The sequence below is a fragment of the Mugil cephalus genome, chromosome 21 (genome assembly GCF_022458985.1).
Source record: "Mugil cephalus isolate CIBA_MC_2020 chromosome 21, CIBA_Mcephalus_1.1, whole genome shotgun sequence".
Taxonomy (NCBI): domain Eukaryota; kingdom Metazoa; phylum Chordata; class Actinopteri; order Mugiliformes; family Mugilidae; genus Mugil; species Mugil cephalus.
This window is the reverse complement of record NC_061790.1, coordinates 6496627-6519134: the sequence shown is the minus strand read 5'-3', so window position 1 is coordinate 6519134 and position 22508 is coordinate 6496627. Positions and strand designations below refer to the sequence as shown.

The 22508-nt window shown below is 41.1% G+C and overlaps 1 protein-coding gene across 1 annotated transcript; it reads left to right on the top strand.

The window, feature by feature from the left end:
* The first annotated feature begins 238 nt into the window (after positions 1-238).
* LOC124998681 (potassium voltage-gated channel subfamily S member 3-like) lies at positions 239-3890 on the top strand. Its single transcript, XM_047573141.1, is given in 3 exon segments — positions 239-416; positions 906-1335; positions 1337-3890. Coding segments are annotated over 2 exon segments (1494 nt in total). The 5' UTR covers positions 239-416; positions 906-909; the 3' UTR covers positions 2405-3890.
* The last annotated feature ends 18618 nt before the right edge of the window (positions 3891-22508 follow it).

Genomic DNA, 22508 nt, shown 5'->3' with positions numbered 1-22508 from the left:
TGGATTCAGACTTTTACATTTTGCAGTAAAAAGCAGAGGTTACGTATCACAGCAGGACTAACCTATATTTAAAAATGATAAATAAATCCACCAGCAGTTACAGTGACCTCTCTCTGGATGTTTTTACATCTGTGCAGCCTTTCTCCTTCCCATGTGTCCTCCTCCTCCTCCTCCTCCCCCTCCTCCTCCCATCCTCTCCTCCTCTGGCCCCTCCCTCTTCCTTTCAAGGGAACAAACTGCCGCGGTGCCGCTGTCCCGCCTCCACCTCCTCTTGTCCCGTCCGCGGAGCTGCAGCACCTCACTCCCTCCGGCGACCTGCCCTTTGCAGCATTTCAGAAGAACCTAAAGACAAAAAGAAGAAGAAAAAAACAACAGGATAAAAGTTATTTTCATGGAAAGAAAGGCTCCAAGTACAGGTGCGTTTAAGCTTTACGTTTTAGTAGAATATAACACACTTAAATAAGGCCTTTCGGGGTAAAAATGTAAAGCTTACATGTAAAGCTCAGCAGAGTGCATGATATGAATGTCTAGCAGAAGAGCTCACCATAGACAATATTATAGCTTGAAATGTTGCCTGGTTTCAGTTTCAACTTGTTGCCCCTCATTTCCTCCGAGTTAGTCTGGTCCATTTTGTAATTTGATTCCTTTATAATTCTGTTCTTCTGGACTCACAAGAAGTGACTATACCTCACGCCTTTTCACTCACTCCAGAAGAAGCCATTTCCTGTGTGCGCTCTATTGATTTTTTTTCTTCAGACAACTAATTTGTTATACAAACAGTGCAGTCAAACATGTGTGTGTGTATATACGTAGCGCTTACAGTCTTGACTGGAGCCGATGTTTAGGGATGAGGATTTGGTGGCTTCATTTCTCGTCACGATGTGTCTGTTCCGCTGTTCCATCAGGACCATGGGGTATGGGCAAATCCTCCACCGGCGTGGGAATGAGGAGGACCAGGTCCACCTCAACGTGGGAGGGGTGCGACATGAAGTGGACCCGCACATGCTGCTCCGCTTCCCTCACACTCGCCTGGCTCGTCTGCTGCGCTGCCAGAGCGAGGCGTCGATCCTGGAGCTGTGTGACGACTACAGCCCGGCAGAGAAGGAGTACTACTTCGACCGAAATCCCCGGGTCTTCCTCTGCGTGCTCAACTTTTACCAAACGGGACGTATCCACATGATGGAGGAGCTGTGCGTGTTCTCCTTCAGCCAGGAGATCGAATACTGGGGCATCCAGGAGCTCTACCTCAGCCCTTGCTGCAACAACTGGTATCACGAGAGGAAGGAGTACATCGAGGACAGGGACTGGGACGTGAGGAGCGATGACCAGCCGAGCTTTCGATTCCTCTTTCGAGGAGCTCTCCGCTCTTGACAAAGACTTGGCTAAGTTTAAAGGTGCCTGGTGTGCAGAACTGAGGAGCTACATTTGGCTCCGACTGGAGGATCCAGGTCACTCCAGAGCCTCAAAGATCATCGCGGTGGCTTCCCTCAGCGTGGTGCTGACCTCCATCGTTGCGATGTGTGTCCACAGCATGCCTGATTTTCAGCGTTTGGATGACAACGATCGGCCCATTGAGGATCCTGTCCTTGCAGTCCTGGAGGAGATATGCATCGCCTGCTTCTCAGCAGAGTTCATCATCAGGCTGATCGTCGCGCCCTCGCGGAGGAAGTTCTTGGGGAACCCATTAAACATCATCGACGTTGCTTCCATTTTGCCATTTTATGCCACATTAGCTCTGGAGACGGCCGACGAGGAGGCTGCAGAGGAGAACGAGGACCTAGAAAACGTTGGGAAAGTGGTGCAGGTTCTGCGCCTCATGAGGGTTCTGAGAATCCTCAAACTGGCCCGCCACTCCGTCGGGCTGCGGGCGCTGGGCGCCACCGTCCGCCACAGCTACCACGAGGTGGGTCTGCTTCTCCTCTTCCTCTCGGTGGGAATCTCCATCTTTTCCGCCCTCATCTACTTTGCAGAGAAGGAGGAGGAGAATGCGGATCTGGGCACCATCCCTTCAGGTTGGTGGTGGGCCACGATCACGATGACCACAGTCGGCTACGGCGACACGTGCCCGGTGACGCTGCCGGGGAAGCTCGTGGCCACCTTGTGTATTATCTGCGGACTGTTGGTGGTGGCTCTGCCCATCACCATCATCTTTAATAAGTTTTCAAAGTACTATCAAAGAAACAAAGCCATGGAGGGGCAGGGTATCACTAAGCCAGAGAGACAAGACCCGGAGCTTCCCAACTATAACATCCGAGACTTGTTCACAGAGAGTGTGATTCCCTTTATAGGGGGCATCACCTTCAGGAACAGTGTGAGCAGCAAAGGGGACGAAACAGATGCCTCCAGCCTCCAGGACATTGAAGAGTACGATAGTGACACTTGTGAAAATGGAGCCACAAAATGAGGTTCACAGAGTACCACTCCCTTTTACGACCACTAGTTACTCTGAGCCTCTCGGGGCAGAGCGCTTCATCACTGACGCTGCCCTTCCTCCTGCAATTTGACAGAGAAATATTGTGTCCATGAAGGTTTTGAAGGGGAAAAGCCTGTGAAACGTAGCATTGCTAAAACCAAGATAACCTAAAGGGAATTATCTGAACCTTGCTCAGAGGTTTGAAAGCCCATTTTCCGCTTGAGAAAACAGCAATGATGCATGTAGGAGGCCATAATGTTAATGTTTTTCAAAGTAATGTCCTCTATTGATTTGTCTGCTCGCTGAAAGTTCAGATATTAAAAAGTCTAGAACGACAACGGCGGCGCTGTTTGGTGTTTAAAAACGGCGTTACAGATCTCCAAGCTGACTGATGTTACTCAGTTCTGCGTGACCAAAAATAAATGCATCTTGAAAGAGAGTAATAAAAATAGTCACGTAGAATCATTCAGGGGTATTGATGCAGATGAAGCTCAGAGTAGTTATTAAACTTTTGTTTTGGAGATCTGTCGCGGGGCATGTCGGGGGGTAGCTCATGTGGAAATAAAACCCAGAAGAAAGACGATTCTAATAAGTGGAACCTTTACACCACAGTAAAGTTTGTTGCATCCATCTTCATAAGCCAGCGCTGTGCAGAATTTCATTTGCAGAAATGACTCTCTAAACCAAAAGTAAGTCATTCAAGTGGTAAATGCGCTGACACTACAAAGGAAATGTTCTTTACCTATTCACGCTTTTCTCTTCCTGAGAGCATTGATCTCCTGTTCCCCATCATAACGTCCACTTGGATGAGCCGCTCTCCTACCGAAACAAGAGATGTACAAAAATCTTGTCTCTGCAGGAGTGCTCATGCAGCCGGCCACAAGCATTTTCCCCTCAGTAGAATGTTACCTGAACCGCCTATTTTCTCATTGCAGATAAAGTTCCGCTGGATTCTTATCTTGTGGCCGAATTCGATGTCAGGTCAGGAAATGAAACCTGTTAAACGATCACAAATGACTGCAAGCAACAGCACACCGATCTTGCTTCACGGCAGGCTGTGCCCCAGACTAAATGCAGCCTAACCTGGACAGATAAACCCAATTACTCCCTGATTATTCAGTAACAGTACACTAAACGAGTTTCGATCACTTGGCTTCCTGTATCAGGCGTGCATCACTTAGCAGATTAGCATATTGCTTAATCCACGCTTTCAGGCTCATTTTAATGTCAGAGAAAATCGTTTTGGGTAACCTCTGATTATCAATGAATCCACAAACAGGTGTAAAGTTTATTCAGCGCTGGTGGCTGTGCATGTATGTGTAGTATATGCAAGATTTTTATATATTTGAGGGGTCACCAGATGATTGAAAGGAAAAGAAACTGTATTTTCTCTCATGAAAATTATATTTGTCTTCTGGTTTTATGGTAAAATGTATTTCTTGCTGGTGCTCAGTAAATGTACATACAGGCATAAAGAGCATTATGAGTTTTAATGACAGTGTTTGCATGACTCATCTTGGATATATTTTTTAAAAATTTGCGAATCCAGATCAATTCTGAGGGCTAAGAAATCGTATTATTATTATTATTATTATTATTATTATTATTATTATTATTATTATTTTTCTTACTCTAAATCTTCGCTGCTCATAACTCATGTCTTCACAAATGATCAGGCACTTTAAAACCTCACAACACAAACCACTGTAATAACTACATAAAAATAAATAATGTATTTTATATATATATTGAGGCATATTTAATTGAGGCATTACTACAGTAGATGACTGACTGCAATGAAATGATAATGAATGAATATGATGATCATTACTACTGTATATTACTATACTGACACTGTCTGATGCTGTTTTAATGAATATCCCTCAGCACCTTTATTAGAATAAAAATGAAAAGTGTTAATATGCATTGAGAAAAGTGTGTGGCTAAAGGATATAGGATATGAAAAGAATCTTTATTCAGTGATCGTGTGCACGGTGATCGGCCTTTGCGTTGAGGAATTGCCTGCAGACGTTGCAGATGACAGTCTAGCAAAAGATCATTGTGTGTTCCTCCCTATTGCTCACAAACTCTCTGGGCATTGATTCTGACATGTGGAGTGGATTTCAATATTCTCTCAATGTGTAAGGCTTCACTTACAGTGTGAAGTCACCGTGGTGTATCACATGTCCCACAAGTTCCCCACAGCAGAACAAATGACAATAATTACACTCAAGGCAAAAAATCGCACTGACATAACACGTGTTCCTGCATACTGTATGCAAGTATTAACAGCATTATTAATTACACCAAACACTAGTATTTCAGAGTAAAGGCGTAGGGACGTAAAAAGGAAGTCAACTATATGTTCAGCTTCTGCCTCAAAACAGTTTGCAATCTATTCCTAAGCTTGTTCTCCTGACAGAGGTGGTTTTGTAAAAGTGGTCGTGACACACAGCTAACAAGCTAAAACAATAAATAATCTCTCCATTTTGGATTCCTTAGCGCTGTCAAGACAAATTGTTATTGATCAAACGCACATAATACACATGATATGTGGGTTAAATGTATCACAGAAATGCATTAGACACCCATTACATTACATTCACGCTAAAAGACGAATTTGAATGTGCTTCTGGTGAAAGGCGCATGGTTTGAGAGCGGCATGAAAAGCATTTTAGCCACGCCCCCTAGTGCAGGATGACACATCAACATTTTGTTTACCAGAAAAATTGCTTTATGGACCATTGCTTTTTGGGCCATGGACATGTAGGAGACTTACATTTAACAAGAACAATACTTGAATACGATTTAACTGTGACTTTAACATGTGGCGTATCCACCCAGTGAGTCCTACAGCAGGTTAATCCTGCTTCCATAAAGGTGCGCTCTGTGAAGTTTGAGTTATATCCCTCCGCCCACATATTCTAGGAAATACTAGAGTGAGTTATATAGCAAAACTAATACAATGACTGAACTGGATGACAATGTAAATAAAAGAAAAAAGCAAATTACCTGGAAAGGTCACTTTGAGTTTGTCAGCACAAATGTTACTTTCAAACCCTTTAGATGTTTTTTCTTTTTCTTTTCCTATTTAACTGAAACAACCTCCATTATATTAAGGCTGAGGTGAAGCTGCGTACAACGACACTCCTGCCAGGTCAAATGAAAAGTTAATCCAAGCTGATCGAACGTGGTGGAGCATTAGCTACTAGGATAAAAGGTGTCACTGAATGATTGGATTCCTGTCAGAAGCACTGCACTCTTTGTGTGAGTGGGAAGAAGGAAGAGAAAAAAAAAACAGATCAATAAATGTATTTAAGATTTTTTTTCTTTTTTTTTTTTAGTCTTTTAGATTTATACTTGCGATCACCAGACTGCACTTTGATGTTAATTTGAAGTGAGTTGTTTGCGCGCAGACCGGAGACAGTGATGTTTCTCAGCTTGCAGTGCTGTCAGGAGGGGATACTTCTGCAGAGTCGGGTGGACATTAATGTTAAACAAAAGTCAACAGCAGAGAATGATGGAAAGAGCAGAAGCGTCGCAGGTCTCCACGCTTATACCCGCGTGCGGCTCCAGCGCGTGTCAAGATATTGATGGGGAAAAATAAATCTTTACTTGAGACGGCTGACATTTGTTGTCAGGTGACCGCGTGGAGTTTTATATTACATTACGCCTCAGGGCCTATAGTGACATTTGTCCCTGAACCTCACACAAATAGAAAAGGTCACTGCATACAATGATGAATGTGCAAAGGGGAGCTTTATGTTGTGTGAAATTCTGCTGATGCTAGCTGTAGTAGTCCTTCATACGCTAGTTCTAAGGTAGTTACAAGCTTCATATACTTAAATATAGCTCAGTTATGAAGTTATAAATAAGTGGATATTTTAAGTTTAAAGTTATTATCACGTAGAGTAATTCTTACATAATGATATTTACATTTTCTGAGTGTTGCTTGCTTACAGTTAACAAGCGCTAACATACAGCCTGTTAAGTAAAAGGTTTAATGGAACTTTGCAAACACATCTGGCACTTAAAATACTAAATATAGTGAGATTAAAGATGGGTCTTAAGATGCTTCTTAAAAGCCTCAACAGAGTCAGAGCTCCTAATAGCTCCTGGCAGACTTTTCCAGAGTTGAGGGGCCTTTTTTTTTTTTTTTAATACCCGAACGTAGCACGGCCAACATACCACGGTCTGAGTATCTGAGCGTTCTGGTGGTGGCGCAAGGGGTGATTTACAGTATAAACAATCAGAAAGTCTATCCTAAAATCAGCGTGGAGCCGGTGTAATGATGCAAGAATGGGAGTGATGAGGTCTCGCTTCTTTGACCTTGTTATTACCTGAGTAGAGGGAGTTGCGGTAGTCCAGCCTGGAGGTTATGACTGCGTGAAAAACTCTTTCTAGGTCAGAGGGTGATAGCAAGTGAAATGGTTCTGAACTGGAGGAAACTGGACGTGACAACAGAATTTACATGCCTGTAGAAACTTAAATTATTGTCATATAAGACACCCAAGTCCTTTGCATATGGTGTGATATAAGAGGAGAGGTTGTCGAGATTCTGGGCGTCAGCAAAGAGTAAGACGTCTGTCTTGTCCTCATTTAGCTGAAGGAAGTACTGAGCCAACCTGTCTCCGATGTCTTCAAAACAGTTAACTTTGAGAACTGAGGGGGAGGTAGATCTGTGTGTCATTGGTGTAGCAATAGAAGGAGATGTTTCGTCTTTGGATAATTTTTACTAGCAGGAGCAAGTACAGACTGAAGAGAAGAGGAGCTAAAGCTGAGCCCTGAGGAACTCCACACAATAATACTTGCAGGTGTGGAGGAGGAGCAGCAAATTAGCCTGGATTACATTAGCATGTTGATGTTTCTCAGTATAATACTGCATGAAAAATACACTTTGCAATGTGCAAACTAGTCTTTCGAAGGTTACCTGTTAAATACTAGTGTTACTGGTAGTAGAAGCAGTAGAAGCTATTTTTTTTTTTTTTTTTTTGCCGTATGGTTGTGTTAACGGCTGTATAGCTAATGGCTAAGAGAGCTTCAATGGAAAATGGTAGACAGACCTGACCTAACTTGATCAAAATATTGATCAAAATGGAGATAGTTGTGACTTCTCGGCTAAAAAGACTCAATAATCGAGATTTGAGCTTTTTTAAGCATCGATTTATGTACACTCAAGTTGAATGGTGTTCTTTGTGTCACCTCTTTTTCAAGACATAAACGTAAAAGGACTACGTATTATTAACCGTACCCAAGGTTAAGGCAGAAAGGGCCTTTATGTACGTAGCTCTAACTCTTGCAATATTACATCACTGTTTTCTCTTGGTAGATTTATAGCTCAATGTGTCAGTAGTATTTGCAGAGTTTAAAAAAATCTCTTAATCTCTTTTGTGGCTACACAACATAACAGAAAGAGTTTGCTAATTGGGATTTTAATTCTGTTGTTTTCTTGGAAGCAGATAAGACTCATATTTAAATTGTTCAATCTGTTTTATTAAATCAATGAGTTGGAACAACAACCTTTATTAACAACCAGCTTTAACTTTAGCTTCGTCTGCACGCCGATGACTAATTCTAAAAGTATATTATCTGAGAGAAGTGTGTCAACATTTGGCAGATAATGATCCAAGCCTAAAAAAGAAAACGCTTAAATGTCCCCTCATTTGTCAAATGTTAGAAATGTTAATGGGGCGTAACGTAATTTTCCTGAAAAAAGAAAAGCAGAAGTGTCCTTGTTTTTACTGAAGTGAATCAGTGACTGTACAGACCCAAGCTGGGAGAAACAATTTTGCTTTTTCAATTTGCGTCTGTACTCAAACTCATACGTAGTGTTTTGGTCATTACTCGGTGCTGCTCACTGCAGAGTGGAGCCAGATCACTTTCACTCAGCTATTACCAGCAGCTGTGTGGTTTCTGCTCAGGTTAGATGGAACACTTTGTTTAAATTTGTATCCCGCTTTTTTGCCCTCATGCCGGCTTATTGCACATAAGCTGGATGGACAATGTTATTGTGCGTGTCCATAATCATTTATTACACTGACAGAGATTGAGTTTTTACTTGGACGACTCATTAATCAGCTGTGATTTCATATTTATTTACTTTAAGATCTGTGTATTACTAGAATTTCCCATTAAACATCAGATTAGTGGGAGTTTTATTTTCCATCACAAAACCAACCTGAAAGTTGCATCAGACACTATTTATTAAAAGGTTAAAAACACATACTGTATTTATTCATTCCTAGTTTTATTCTAGTGGGAACAAGTACATGGATGGAAGCCACATACCACAGCATTTATAGCCTTAGCTAGTCTGCAGTGCCAGTCCCTACATGGGTCTTTCACACACAACAGGAAAAAGCCTGCCACATTTTCCTTATTGTGTCATTATTCAATTATTCCTGACTATGTCCCTGAGAACTGTCTCAAATCAGGACAGAAATAGTCTCGTTCCCATAGATACATGAATTAGACATTCCACATATTGACATCCTGACCTGTTTTAAAAACTCCATGCCACTGAGACCACGAATAGTAGGGTTAGGAGTTGTCAGATTTATATATGTTTGGCAAACCTCAGTGTCTGATGCTTTTACCTGAAAGTCGTCATATTCATTGTGAGTGTGCAGGTATGAAAAGGAAGTTATAATTTGAACCAAAGCACTTTTTAAGACTTTGTTTTCACTCTGCACGACTAGGCAAATTACATCATCATTTGATAGAGATGAACTGAAAAAATCCAAAAACAGATAGTAAGCAGGGCTGTTTCAAGACACTCTGGGGGCCCCAGGCAAGAGGCACCTTGGACACCAATATCATCTCTGAAGGGGGGGCCCCATTCAGCTCGGGGACCCTAGGCAATTGTCTAGTTCAGGGGTCTTCAATGTTTTTCAGGCCAAGGAGACCCAAACTGATGGAGTTACCCTACCTACTATATGTGTTCTATATTAAACTCGGCCTCGTGCTATTTATACATATACAATACTATTATTATTATCATCATTTTGCATTCAATTTTAAGCTATTTGAGCAATACACAGTTTTTATTTCAAACATGTGCAACAGTAGGGTGTCCGTGCCAGTAAACTGTAGGGGAAAATAAAAACATTTAAAAAAAATCTATAAAAAATGTTTAATCAACTAAAGATTTTGCGAACCCCTCCGGCAGTACCTCCAAGGACCCCTAGGGGTCACGATCCCCCTGTCCACTTACAATGTAATAGTGAGGCGACCTTGAGTCAGGACTGGTGCGTCAAGCTGCTAGCGAGGTCAAGGCTCAGGGGGATTCCTGGTGGTTTTCCAAGTCTTCTTTTTTTAATAGCCTTATTTTATCTTAAAACCAGCTGGTGCCCGAGAAGCTGCTCAATAACAGTGTGGGAAAAATAATGGTATTTTTCTAATTGTGCCGCTCCTTCGTATTAGTTTCTCTGTCATCCAGGCCGTGGTTTATTTAAAGCAACTGGACTTAATGAGTTTATTTAAAGATGATTCACCGCTCATCCAAAAGGCTTCTTCCATTCTTGTTTTTTTTTTTTTTTGTGTGTGTGTGTGTCAAGAAACAGGCAGATAAAATTGTTTGCTGGATTATATTACATGTTAGATTGGATTTAATAAAGAGAATGAAAATTTTCCTGCGTGGGTTGTCAAATTCACCTTCACCTCTTCTTGGACGCTGCAGTGTGACCGATCGCGTTTAGAGCCAGGAAAGACGGAAGCCTTTTAATTAGCCTTTTCATTCATGCCTATTGTCCATCCTCATTCTCATGCCCACGAAACCCAATTACAAAGGCAGAGATAAGCAGATAATCCAGTGTCCCGCGAGTGGCCCGGTGTCCCACTCAGAGGGGGGCCCTCCTTCCATCCTCTACTCCAGCAGCATCAGCTCCACTGGGGCGTGCAGGGTTTGACTTTGCAGACGGATTCGAATCCTGTTTGTCTGAGCAGGTTGTGTGAGGTTAACGCCTCAACACTACGAGCTGATATTTAAATAAATGGTTTATATTTACATATGTTCCCGTTCGTTGCTCATTCTGTGGTTTTATTTTTCCATGACACTGTGGAACTAGAACAAGGTTTTTTTTAAATTTATTTACTGAAGCTGCCGTACGCCAACAGAGTCAAATATCTAAGCCCAAGACTTCATGTTTTTATGGATGGACCTTTGCACCAAATGGAAATTTTCGCCTCTGTGCATCATTTTAAACAACTTTTGACATCTCTGGGATTTGTACGTTTGAGAAAAGTTTTTCTGCACAGAGATTGTAATGACTGACTGCGCTATGGTCCACTGCTTCATTCAATACTTTCTTTTTTTTATAGAGATCAGAAAACTGTGTTTACCTCTAACCTCCAACAATGTTTTTGAGGAAACATGTTTGTTTATCATCTTTTCCAAGTGCACTGAAAATTGCCAGTACTCAGGCATTTCTGCACTTTAACTAATTAAATTAAGTGGGTAATGATAAAAATTTACAACTGAACTGACATTAATAGGACAGTTTATTAGTCAATTACTCTAATAAACGCTTATATCTCAATTTTCCTCTATAGGATGTATGTGAAAACCAAGAATGATTTAAAGTATCATAGGGCACCTCTCCTACAGTTAATCACTAGTGTTATATAAATTGCATTTACATTTCATTCATGTGTTTCAGAGTGGCAGAGAGCTGAGCTAGGCCCGTCCTGAGTAGGGATGAAGTGAGCATAGGATGAAAAATGTCAACAACACGTCCGCGGCTCTTAGGCCGAATGATGAAGTGACGCACTCTGGAGTTGCAATGAAGAGAGCAAGGATTTAATGGAGGCAGTAAAAGGAGAGCGAGTGGGGGGGTGGAAGGGGGGGGTCCTGCTAATAATTCACGGGAAGAGAGTAAGGGGGAGGGAGGAGCCAGAGGAAGATGAGGATTCTCAAATCTTTATAGATGAAGACACAAAATGAGGAACATAAAAATTGGCGTGAAACAATATTGAGCACCAAATTCAAAAGCCTGGAAACTGACAGTGAATTAGTTGTGAGTCTGTAGATAAAGATATAAAGGTCGCTTTCATTACTGATAAAAGTAGTTTTTTCCTGGTAAATAAAACATAACACAAAGTGTCAATCTGCCTCCAAAGACACTCCCTATACAGTTGGTCTCGTACTATATTAAATAAATGTTGCATTCACATAATGTAACATCACAAAACCGGCAAATCTTTACATTTTAAAAACAGTAATCATAATATTTTTTTATCATTTCTGCCATGATAATGACTGAATTACTGATTGATTGTAGAACAGTTAAAAGGAAAGTAGATTCTTTAATTCTTCATAGAGAGTAAAACACACTAATCTATCTACACAGAAGAAGAACCACAATTGAATATAAGCTGCCATGGTAACGCGATACCTTGTAACTTAGTAACAAGATACTGTAATCTGGCCACTTTTTTCCAGTAACCAGTGATTTAATGCGTAACTATTTCCAAACCAGTGATCAGATTTACGTTACTTATCCATGTTACTGTGCGTTACTATTTTTCCCATTTTATTTATTTATTTTTCGGGGAGTGACGTCACGTGTAATTCCACGTAGCGACACAAACGTAAACAACGATGGAGGGAGGAGAGAGATGAGCGTTTTCGAGCCGGAAATACCACCACTGGAGCAGTGGTTAGATGAGCAAGAGCAAGGGTCAGGGGTTCGCCTCCCCAGAAAAAAAAAAAAAAAAAAAGGAAAGAATTTGGAGCAAAACCAGTAAGTTTGGGTGAGTAGAAGAAGTTAGTCAGGTCATATGTTGTAGAGATAATGCTGCATGTTTGATAAAAACATGTATTTTTTATTTTTTTTTACAAAGTAACTTGTACTCTAACTTGGTCTCTTTAAAAATCAAGTAATCAGTAAAGTAACTAAGTTACGCTTTAAAGAACACTGATTATATGTGGCAACACTGGTTATGGGTTTACTGTTTGTAACTACATTCAGACTTTAACGACTCATAATATAAAACCCTCAGAACATCATTTAAGTTCCCTAAACTTAACGGAGCGTTTTAGTGTCTTTCTGGACCACTGTTTTGGTTTCAAGGCCCACAGCTTCTTTTGGTTCATCCTTACACCTCGAACCATATACCTATAAAATACCTGAATAATTTCTTCAGTTCAGCCAAATTTTGCTCGGATTTCACGAAACCGAATACATATGAACAAACGCCATGCAGGTGAAACACAGAAAACCTGCAGAAAAATAAAAAAATAAAACACATGTGACGTGCCCTGGCTCCTCCCTATATGCACTTCCAGCCCATAGTCATTTAATTCATTCATGATCCATCAACCTGAGCCTGAGAGTCGCTGCAGTAGAAGAAGACATGCACGGCTAACGGGTAACGCACGTGCTACATAATTATACCCACTCAGCTTTTCAGGGCATCAATAAATGTCTACAAATTAAAAATCCATGAGCATCTATACTTATTGAACTCTTAGCTGCGGACCAGTCAGTGTTATGCACCAGGGTTTAATCTCTTTCTAATCCTCAGTGTGATTTATTGAGCCCTTGTCCATTTGTCTCAAAATCAGGGTCCACGCTGGACGGCAACTGTAACGAGGAAGTGATCAAACTGATGGACTGTAATAAAGTTAATATGAATGGAGATGATGCTGTGGCACTTGCCCTCGAGCCTCTGTGAAAGGATTTGATGATTCCAATAAAAAGAGAAAGTCCCGGTTTGTCACCGAGTGTGAAATGATGCCCCATAAAAACAATCCATAAATCACGTCAAAGTGAACAAACCTGACAGCTTTAATGGAGACAAACTATCTGGTGCATCCACTAACCACGGTAATAATGGAGAGTGGAGGGGAAATGCTTCATTATTTCCAAAAAGTTTATTTTATATTTATATATATATAAGTTTTAGAAGCAGGTTGGCCTCTTTTTCCCCTTCTCTCTAATTTACTGTTTGTCTTCGTCTGATTGTTATGACACATCGGGGTCTCGGTGTTGCATCTGGTGTCGGCGTTTCAGGATCAGTTACTTCGTGTTGTCGATTTGACATTAAAATGGAAATTGACTTTGGTGTGCTGCGAGACCAGAAGCACTTAACAAAGCTCTGAAGACGTTATTCAGGGGCTAATTGGCCGCTGCATTACTAAGCAGGATTGTGCCCCGGTGATTACTTTGATTAGACCAAGATGACCTTGCGGATAATTGATTCGTGAGTTTTTACTTCTTGCGGGGTGATTAAATGCCTTGTCAAATCTCTCCTGTAGAGGTGAAAACATGTCTAATTATACTTTGCCCCTTTTGGGTTCTGCTTGTATTTGTGTACATTTAGCTGTTACCGCTTTTATTTGTTTGACCTTAAAGCGAAGGGGAACTGAATCGTATTTTAAATAAAGCACAGCCGTCCTGGATCCCTGTTCTGGTCTGATGATCCAAAAAATTTCTTTTGGGATCTTGTCAGAGTGATTAATCAGTAGAGTCCTGCAACATAGCCTGGATCACACACACAAAAAAGCAAATATGTTGCATATCCTTTATTAATTCAACCAATTTATCTTTCTAATTATATTTTGTCCGGCAAAGTCACACTGAAAGGCACAAACTAGGGTTGTTTTTATAATTCTCTGTTTGCTGCAGGAAAGTATTTTAGCCCTTCTTAACATACTGTGACTTATTATTAGTCAGTGGACTATGATTTTTATTTAATCAGTGGTTGAAGGTGTCATCTTTGTGACATTAATAGTGTATTGCATAACATATTTCCAAAATCCACACACAGGTACAAACATAAATCCACTGCAGCTGCAGAGCGTGGGCCCGACTGTTTTAGCTCAGAGCGCAGATGTGGACGTTATTGGACTTGTCAGCTCAACTTAAATAAGCTCCGAACAAGAATCTCTCCATGTAATGGACAGTGCCAGTGTATTTACCTGAATATGTAAACAGAGAAAGCGCTCTTGGACAGAGCTATTGTCTTGTCTAATAACACACAGGGTGCAAAACGTGACCATCAAGCCGAGGCTGGAATAACAGCGATCGTTAAAGAGGCAACAACAAGTATGATTTGAATCATTCCCAGGCACCAGAGGAGATGTTCCCGTTAAAGTGGGAAAGGTATGTGCTGGCGTATTTATGTCTGCATGCGAATGTGTCAAAATAAATAAATTAGCCGTGGCGATGAGTAAATCGCTGGCGTCGAAAGGCCAAAGGCTGTTATTTGAGCTGGTTTACTGATGTGAGTCCAGCACAGGCTTGTTTCTGGCTTTGTGAAACTTTGGGTGTTTATAGTTTGTTTGTTGTGCTTGAACGTCTGACAAGTCAGAGTAAGTGGGGAAAAGTCCTGAATCCTCCTGGGCCAGGATCGTGTCGCTGAGAGAAGCATGTATCAGACACTTCAGAGAAAGAGGGAAATGACTGTGAAGCTATAAATCTTTGTGATTGTGTCTTTTTTCATTCATGGCAGAAGAGTAGAAGCAGTAATAGATGTCATCTAACCAGCACTGAGTTGAACTTGTTGCCATAAATTGGCTCTGATTGTTTGCAGGACTATTCACTTGGGTGCAGATGTATTTTATTCTGTATATAGGACTGTATATGTTTTAGACTGTATATAAATATGCATCCCCACGATTTTGCATTGGCCAAATCCCGGCCACCATGTGTATTTTAGCATTTTAGTTTGGTCCAAGTCCGACCCACTAACATGGAGGAGGTGGAGCCTATGACCTATACTCCAGTCTGACACCAGGGGGAGCTCTACTTGCTTTGGCTTCACCAGCAATTTCGTTTTCCATCTTTATACAGTCTATGGTTAAAAAGGTGCCACCAAAATTAAATAAATTATAAAATCCTATGAATCCTATGGCTGATGTCACGTAGGTTTATCTACTTTTACATGTATACTCAAAACTATAACCACATCGTTGCCTCCTGCTAGCATGAAGGACAAATATCCAGAACTAAACTAAGGAGAATATTAAAACATGTCTGTTTCTACAATATACTTTGAGAACTAATAAATACACTCATTGATTATAGCCAGATAACCAGAAAGGTTGCTATTATTTGTGCAGATTAACATCTCAGCCACAAGAACAATTTGAATATAAGTTTGAAATATTAATTTAGTGTGTGGCCATCATTAAATGCTTTCCCCCCATAAATCATTTTTCTGTATAAAAAGAATATTTAGCTCCAAGTTGTGTGTATTTTATTTTAAAATCATCAAGCATCATCTTCACAATTACACCTATATTAATGTATGATGTATAATGCTAAACCTCTTGACTCATAGGTTTATAAATAATGTTGATGGTGTCTGTGGCACATTGAGGAAAGCCCCTCTGATAAACATCAGCTGTCCCTCGGGGAGCCTCCGCCACACAGATATCAGTACAGCGTGTCCACTAATGGAGATTTGGCCGCGTGCCTGGATCAATTATAAGGCCACAATTTCAACTAAACCAGGACCCCTCCTCCTCCGGTTCAGGCTGATACAGACTGACACTCCATCATGTGTGGACACAGGTGAGCCTCCTTAATCATCTCAGTGGTGGACAGGTGGCAGGCAAGGGCACGACATACGGTAGAAAACACAGTGAATCACTGAGATTAATTGCGAGCACCGTGACTACTATATCGCCTCGGCTCTGAGATGTGACGTGGAGAGATCCGGTGATGGATCACGACGAGACCCAGCAGGACATTTACTGAGCAAAACTGTTGGCTCAGGGGTTTGAGGGAAACATGAGTGACTGGTACAACCCTATACCACAGTTCACAGAAATCCATTCTCTTGGTGCTGCTGTGGGAAAAAAAGTAATAAAACAACCAAAGTCAGGAGGATTCATCCTTTAGGGGACGAAACGCAACTATCTATCCAGATGAGCTACTTCAGACTCAGTTTGGACCCCACTGCCATCCTAACAACTTCACGACTATATGAAACATTTACTGCCTTCACCAGCAAAAATTAAGAATTACTTTTGAACGTTCATCATAAGGTCAATACCCGAATGCAAATGTGCTTTGTGGTACTCCTTTGCCCATTTCTAGTGCAGTAAGGTGGTTTTATTGCGCGGTAAGGGATATATAATGTCCTTGAATATTGACTGTCTTTGTTAAAGCTTTTGACTCGGTGAGGATGAGCCAAAAGCTCCTGTTCTCTCTTGGGAAGATTGGCAGGAGTCAGGAAATGAAGACTGAATGGAGAGCACTTACGGTGAGTGAGTGCATTTGGCATGGCTTCAGCGCCGCTGACGGAAAATTTAAAATTTCAGCACGGTGGCCTCCTAATCTGCCCATTTTTGCAGAGTCGGAACAAAAGGAAGACTGGGTGGCAATAAACCAGAAAGGGCTTCAATGGGGAGGACAAGCCAGATGGGCACTGCTTCAATGATATTCTTTACTGCAGTGGTTTAAATCACTGTCTTTAAATGTGTCTCGCTATTCAAGTCAGAGCTGTACCTCTGCAATATATAAAGGAATAATTTGACATTTGGGAAGTGTGCCTAAAGTTAGATTGATATCACTTTTGGGGGGTGGTTTAGTTTGCGATTTAAGATGGACGTGAACGTATAACATTACAAACCGGTTTGTCAGAAACCAAGCAATGAATTTAACTTGTCTATAGCCGCCATGAATGGAGAAATTATCTACAGAGACCAAAACAGCTTTTGGAAATGCTTGTAAATATGTTTATTTCTGCTGCCAACTTGGACATTTTAACAAAGAGGTCTCATGGGATTGATTGACCAGAGCTGTATATTAGAGAGAGTCTGGCCAACTCAGATCATGGGCGCCATGTTTGATACATCGAAGGGAAGATTCTACAGTGTAACCCTGTGGAAATTACTCAGAAATATTATAAATACTCAGAAATAGTGAAAATTAAACTAGGCTTATTGTTCTTTAGTATAAGTGTGGGGAGCTCTATAGTGTCCCTCAGGGAGGATATAATGGACTTGGTAGCCAGAGCACGATCAAGAATTCCTCTCGTTGCAGCTGACAGCAGACAGAAGAGCCTTTCACTGGAAGAGGTGAGTTCCATTAAAACGAGAAGAGATACGTATCTCATGTAACGCTCGGTTAACCGAGGCAGACGCAGTTACGTGCCAATTAAATTTGTTTGTCTACATGGACACATGGGTTTCACAGTATATGACACTGCTATTTTTCTAAGCCTTTAGTCGAGATAATTTGCTAGCATAAGGCTAGCACAAGGCTTGGTTAACTTAAAACTTCCAACTTTATTCCGTTATTGCCACTTCTCTATGGGTGAATGTCGATAAGATGTATCCAACATGGCGCCCATGACACACGCTCAGATGGTCCATTTCCTAGTTAGTCAGACTCTCTGATATATGGCTCTGTGATTGACTTTTGACGCAAGCCTCAAGTGGTCATTTGTGGAACTGCAACTTTTTGCCACTTCGGTGTCGACTTCCAACCTGGAGGTTGCTACGTGGTCTGATGCCAGTGAAATCTGATTACAGTTGGTGATTATTCAGTAGTCAATGCGAATGCTACCATAGCAGAAAAAAAAAAATGAAAACCATGCACACAAGAGGGTAATATTAGCTGTAGCTACAAGTACAAACATACAGAAATTTTACGTGACAGTGTCCTGCAGAGACATAGAGCTGTGCTTGTGGCTTGAGCCCACAAATACCAAAAGTCTGAGCCAACTGACAGTCAAAGCGTTGTGGCTATTGATCGTGTCTGGAGAGAAAAATTGAGCTTTTTGAATGGAAGTAAGGGTATTTTTTTTTTTTTTTTTAGGATCTAACATCCAGCAGCTGTCAGCAGCACTGCACTATGCATTATACTTCTTGTGGTTTTACCCACAAGCCATAGTCGATGATGATGTTGATGATACGTTATTGTCAATCTTAAAATTCCTCTAGCCATCACAGCAGTTACTTTTGCCGTATTGCGGACAAAAAGTAGGGCAAGAAACAAAGACCACATTCAACATTTTGTCTTGAATTAAGCTCATTATTTAATTCAGCTTAACCTCATGAAATAACATCCCTTGTTTTATGTTCAGGCGGCTCCTAAGATAACTGTTCCTCTATTCAGCTCCACTGTTACTTTTCTTCTCATCTAACCCCTGGTACGAAAGTGAATACACACATTTTTCCTAAAATATTGAGCTACATCTTTGAGCTCTATAGTGTCCCTCAGGGAGGATATAATGGACTTGGTAGCCAGAGCACGATCAAGAATTCCTCTCGTTGCAGCTGACAGCAGACAGAAGAGCCTTTCACTGGAAGAGGTGAGTTCCATTAAAACGAGAAGAGATACGTATCTCATGTAACGCTCCGGCGTCAGAAGCCCTCGTATTTCTGAGGCGTCACGACCCCGCTGCATCGGAGATGAATTGGCTCCGGTCAATTTGCATAACCACGCAAGAGCAATGTTGCTGACTCCAGCTCAAAATACAGACAAATGGGTTTAATTTCATTAAGTGAGGCCGAGCCTGAGTAGCGGCTGATCTACAGCACGGAGCGAGGCCGTCTTATGTTCTCTGACTATAAAACGCTGCAGAGCTGTGGATAAAGATGACATGAGCGTGACCAATCAAGGCGAGAGGTGTCACGGGTCAAGAGGTCAGTGAGGTAGAGTACCTCTCTCAAGGCTGCTGACCACACGCTGAACCTGAGCCACGCGTTTTGTCAGTTATATGGCTCCTGTAGTCATTACGTTGATGTGATTATGTTTCGGCATCAAGGACATAAGGCGTGTAAGAAAGGCTGCAGGGATTATGTGCATTAGATGCTGCAGAGCGGCTTCAGAGAGAAGCTGAAGAGGAGCAGCGACCCTTCAAGGATTTGGAGAATGAGCTGAGTTTAAAGGCTGTAAATGTGCATAATCTGAATGAATTAAAAAAAAAAAAAAAACTGACTGAGCTAAAAGAAAAACATGTTTCTGCACGTTTTTGATCAATATCCTTCTTAACAAATTGTTTAGTAAAGCTTTAAGAAGTCATTATTAAAACACTCATATGTGTCAAACCACTGGAGCAAACACCTTATGGTAGATTTATTCATCATTTATTACAAGATAATTACCAAATAGATCCATGAATACCAGCTATAGCAGCTAGTTAAGGGTTTATAACGTCTCTTTAACCCCCTGATACCCGAACATTTATTTGCTATGCATTTTTAATTCCTCCAAAGTATTTGGGATTAGTAGGATTTAAGATGTGTAAAAACTAAGAATCATCTTTGAAAAGGAAGCAACATTTTTTGGAAAAAAAAAAAATAAACAAACTGTGTCCTCATATGTGGACACTGGGATTAATTCATTATTTACAAATATATAGAAGTGTGTGACAAAATATAAAACTGTTTATTTTAATACCTGAACATGCTTGAGCAATGACAGAATTGCAAACAATGAAGTCCAAACGTCCTCAAACGAATACTTGCTAATTAGCAAGTCCTGCGTGTTATATATAAACATAAATAAATAAGTTTAAACCTTTGCTACCACAGGTTTACATGGCAGACTAAAGTGTCCACTAATGAGGACAATAGGTTTAAATGAAGCAGAATATATATACTAGAATGTATATATACATTATATCTCCATATATATATGGAGAGAGAGAGAGAGAGAAAATGTCTAATCAACCAAAGATTTTGCGACCCCTCCCCCTCTCTGCAGTAACACCATAGAGCCCCTAGGGGTCGCAGACCCCCTGTTGAAGCCCTGTGTTCTAGAGAAAATAGTTAAAATGAAAGTGAAAGTGGAGCTGTGGTAGGCAGATGTGAACTGAAGGATTTGCAGCATGTTTTAATTTTTAACAAATTCACATTAGTCTGGTCCTTCTAACGTGAAATGCACTTGTGCCATTATGATATGTAATGTGGAGGAACAGGTTCTATTCTTTGTGTGTCGTTGTTTGGTGGCAGCGGTCACAAGATGACAGGAAATGGAAGCAAACAGGGAACGACATGCAGCTAACGTCATGACACAAACCAGTGGGTGGTCCGTAGTGGACGCCTTAACCCCTTCAGGCAATGAGGCTGCCCCAGTTTTGTCCCACTTCATCTGCAGACCCTCTGCATATTTAACAAGTATTTGTGTGCAACCTGAACTGGGACACGGTTCAGATCTAAGGAATGAGAGAGAGGCAGCAAGTCTTATTTTGATGGGCAGAAAATTTCAGACAAGACAGATGTTTTGACAGTTTGACAGCCTGGAGCAAACTGAGAGAAAAACTGATACGGACACAATCGCTGTCCATCTCATTTTAGTTTTTTCAGTGATGGATCAGAGTGGCAGAGAGGAAAGTGGTTTCTCGTCATCACATTTCTTAGAAAATCATTATTTTTCTTTGACTCTTTTATTTCTTTTTATTTCAAATTATTTGCTGTAATTTTGTCCATCTCAGTTGGACAAAAAGCTTGATTCATAAATTCTTCTTAAAGAAATTTACAGCAAATTTAGCCAAACCAGATCTAACCTTAGTTTTTATATCTCATAATGCTCCCGTCACTTCACAGGTCGTATCTTTTCTCTGTGCGCCGTACTCTGTGGCCTCTGTGTCTCATTGCAAGTATGACATTGACCTGTGGCCTCCCGGGTCACGCCCAGAAAAATGATCAAAGTTTTATGGCTCGCCGGCCGAACATAAATAATCCTGATGTATATTTCTGCTTTGCATCAGATTTAACCTCGGCCCTGCTGCAGAAGAACCATTGATCTTCTCATTCATCTTCCAGACGTTTAGTGACATTGATTCAGCGCTTTGCCCTTGTCTCTCTCTGCCGCTGCACACCAGTCTGCCTTGTAATGTCTTCATCTTCTCCTCCATCCCTAACCCATTTCACTGCGTCCATTTAACTGGGTTTTCTTATGGGGTCCTATTAGCAGGGCCTGTGCTCAGGGAAGACATTTGATCCTCATCGTAAACCCGCAGGCAGTGCTTCTTCACAGACACTGAGTACATCACACACTGTATATTTCAGATATAAGACCAGACATAAATGTTGAATGAAGTAAAGCCACTTTTCTCTCTCTGATTTCACATTCTGTGATTGCGAATTAAAAGTTCAACTTATACAAGAGGCTGGCTCCTGAAATTAATCTTGGATGAAACAAGTTAATTTTAAGTTACTGGGAGTGTTGTGTCACCGTCATACTTGGGTACAATGCGTTGCTGTCCGTGACTCGAACTTGTGAACATGATAATTCACACAATATATAGTAGAGAATGAATGCATTTAACACCACGTCGGAACCAGATGGATTTCTGATCCGATCTCCTGCATAAACCCACATATTAATGAGGAATTTCTTTTTCAGCTCATTCATTTTTAATGACAGGCTACTTTGTCCAGTGAGCTGATCCCTTTACTGCCATGAATATGATATAACTGATTCCCATAAGTGGGTATAAAGGACTAGATACACCTGATTTCCACGGTTAGACTCTAGTTTTGATTTTTTTCCCCCCACAGAGATGGGTGAACACTGATTTCTGTCATTTTTCCCACTAATTACCCCAACACAGACGTAAATGCGGCCGGAAAGATAAAATAACGAATGCAAAATTGCAACTGCTACAGATTCAGAGTCTTGATACTGGTTCAAAGGAGCGTGTTTAAGACCTTGATCCTCCTTTCATCTGTTCATCTACTCGTCTCCTCTTTCCCCTCTTGTCAGGCACCATCTGGGGTCCACAATTGGCTCGGCTTGCTGCTACCGCCTGAGCCAGAACTCCTCACTCTGAGCCTCCTCCTCCTCTTTGGCCTCCAGCAACTCCAGGAGTTCTGGTTTAGCCCGATAAGACGGCCACCACATCTATCCACACCCTTATTCCCACCATTAATCCCTCTGTACAGAGAGTATGCACGTGACGTCACAGCCAGCGACGTCTCCATGGTTACGGCCGCTGAGTGGCAAAAAGTGACAGTTGGACATGGAGATTAGTAGCATTAGCTTGAATCATAGGCCTTAATATCGACTAAATTGTAAAATTAATTTTCTTTTTTAAAAAAAAAAAAAAAAGGTCAAAAACTGTTTGAAAAGGAGTCATATATATATATATATATATATATTTTACAGGTATCTCGGACAAACAAAGAAAAAAG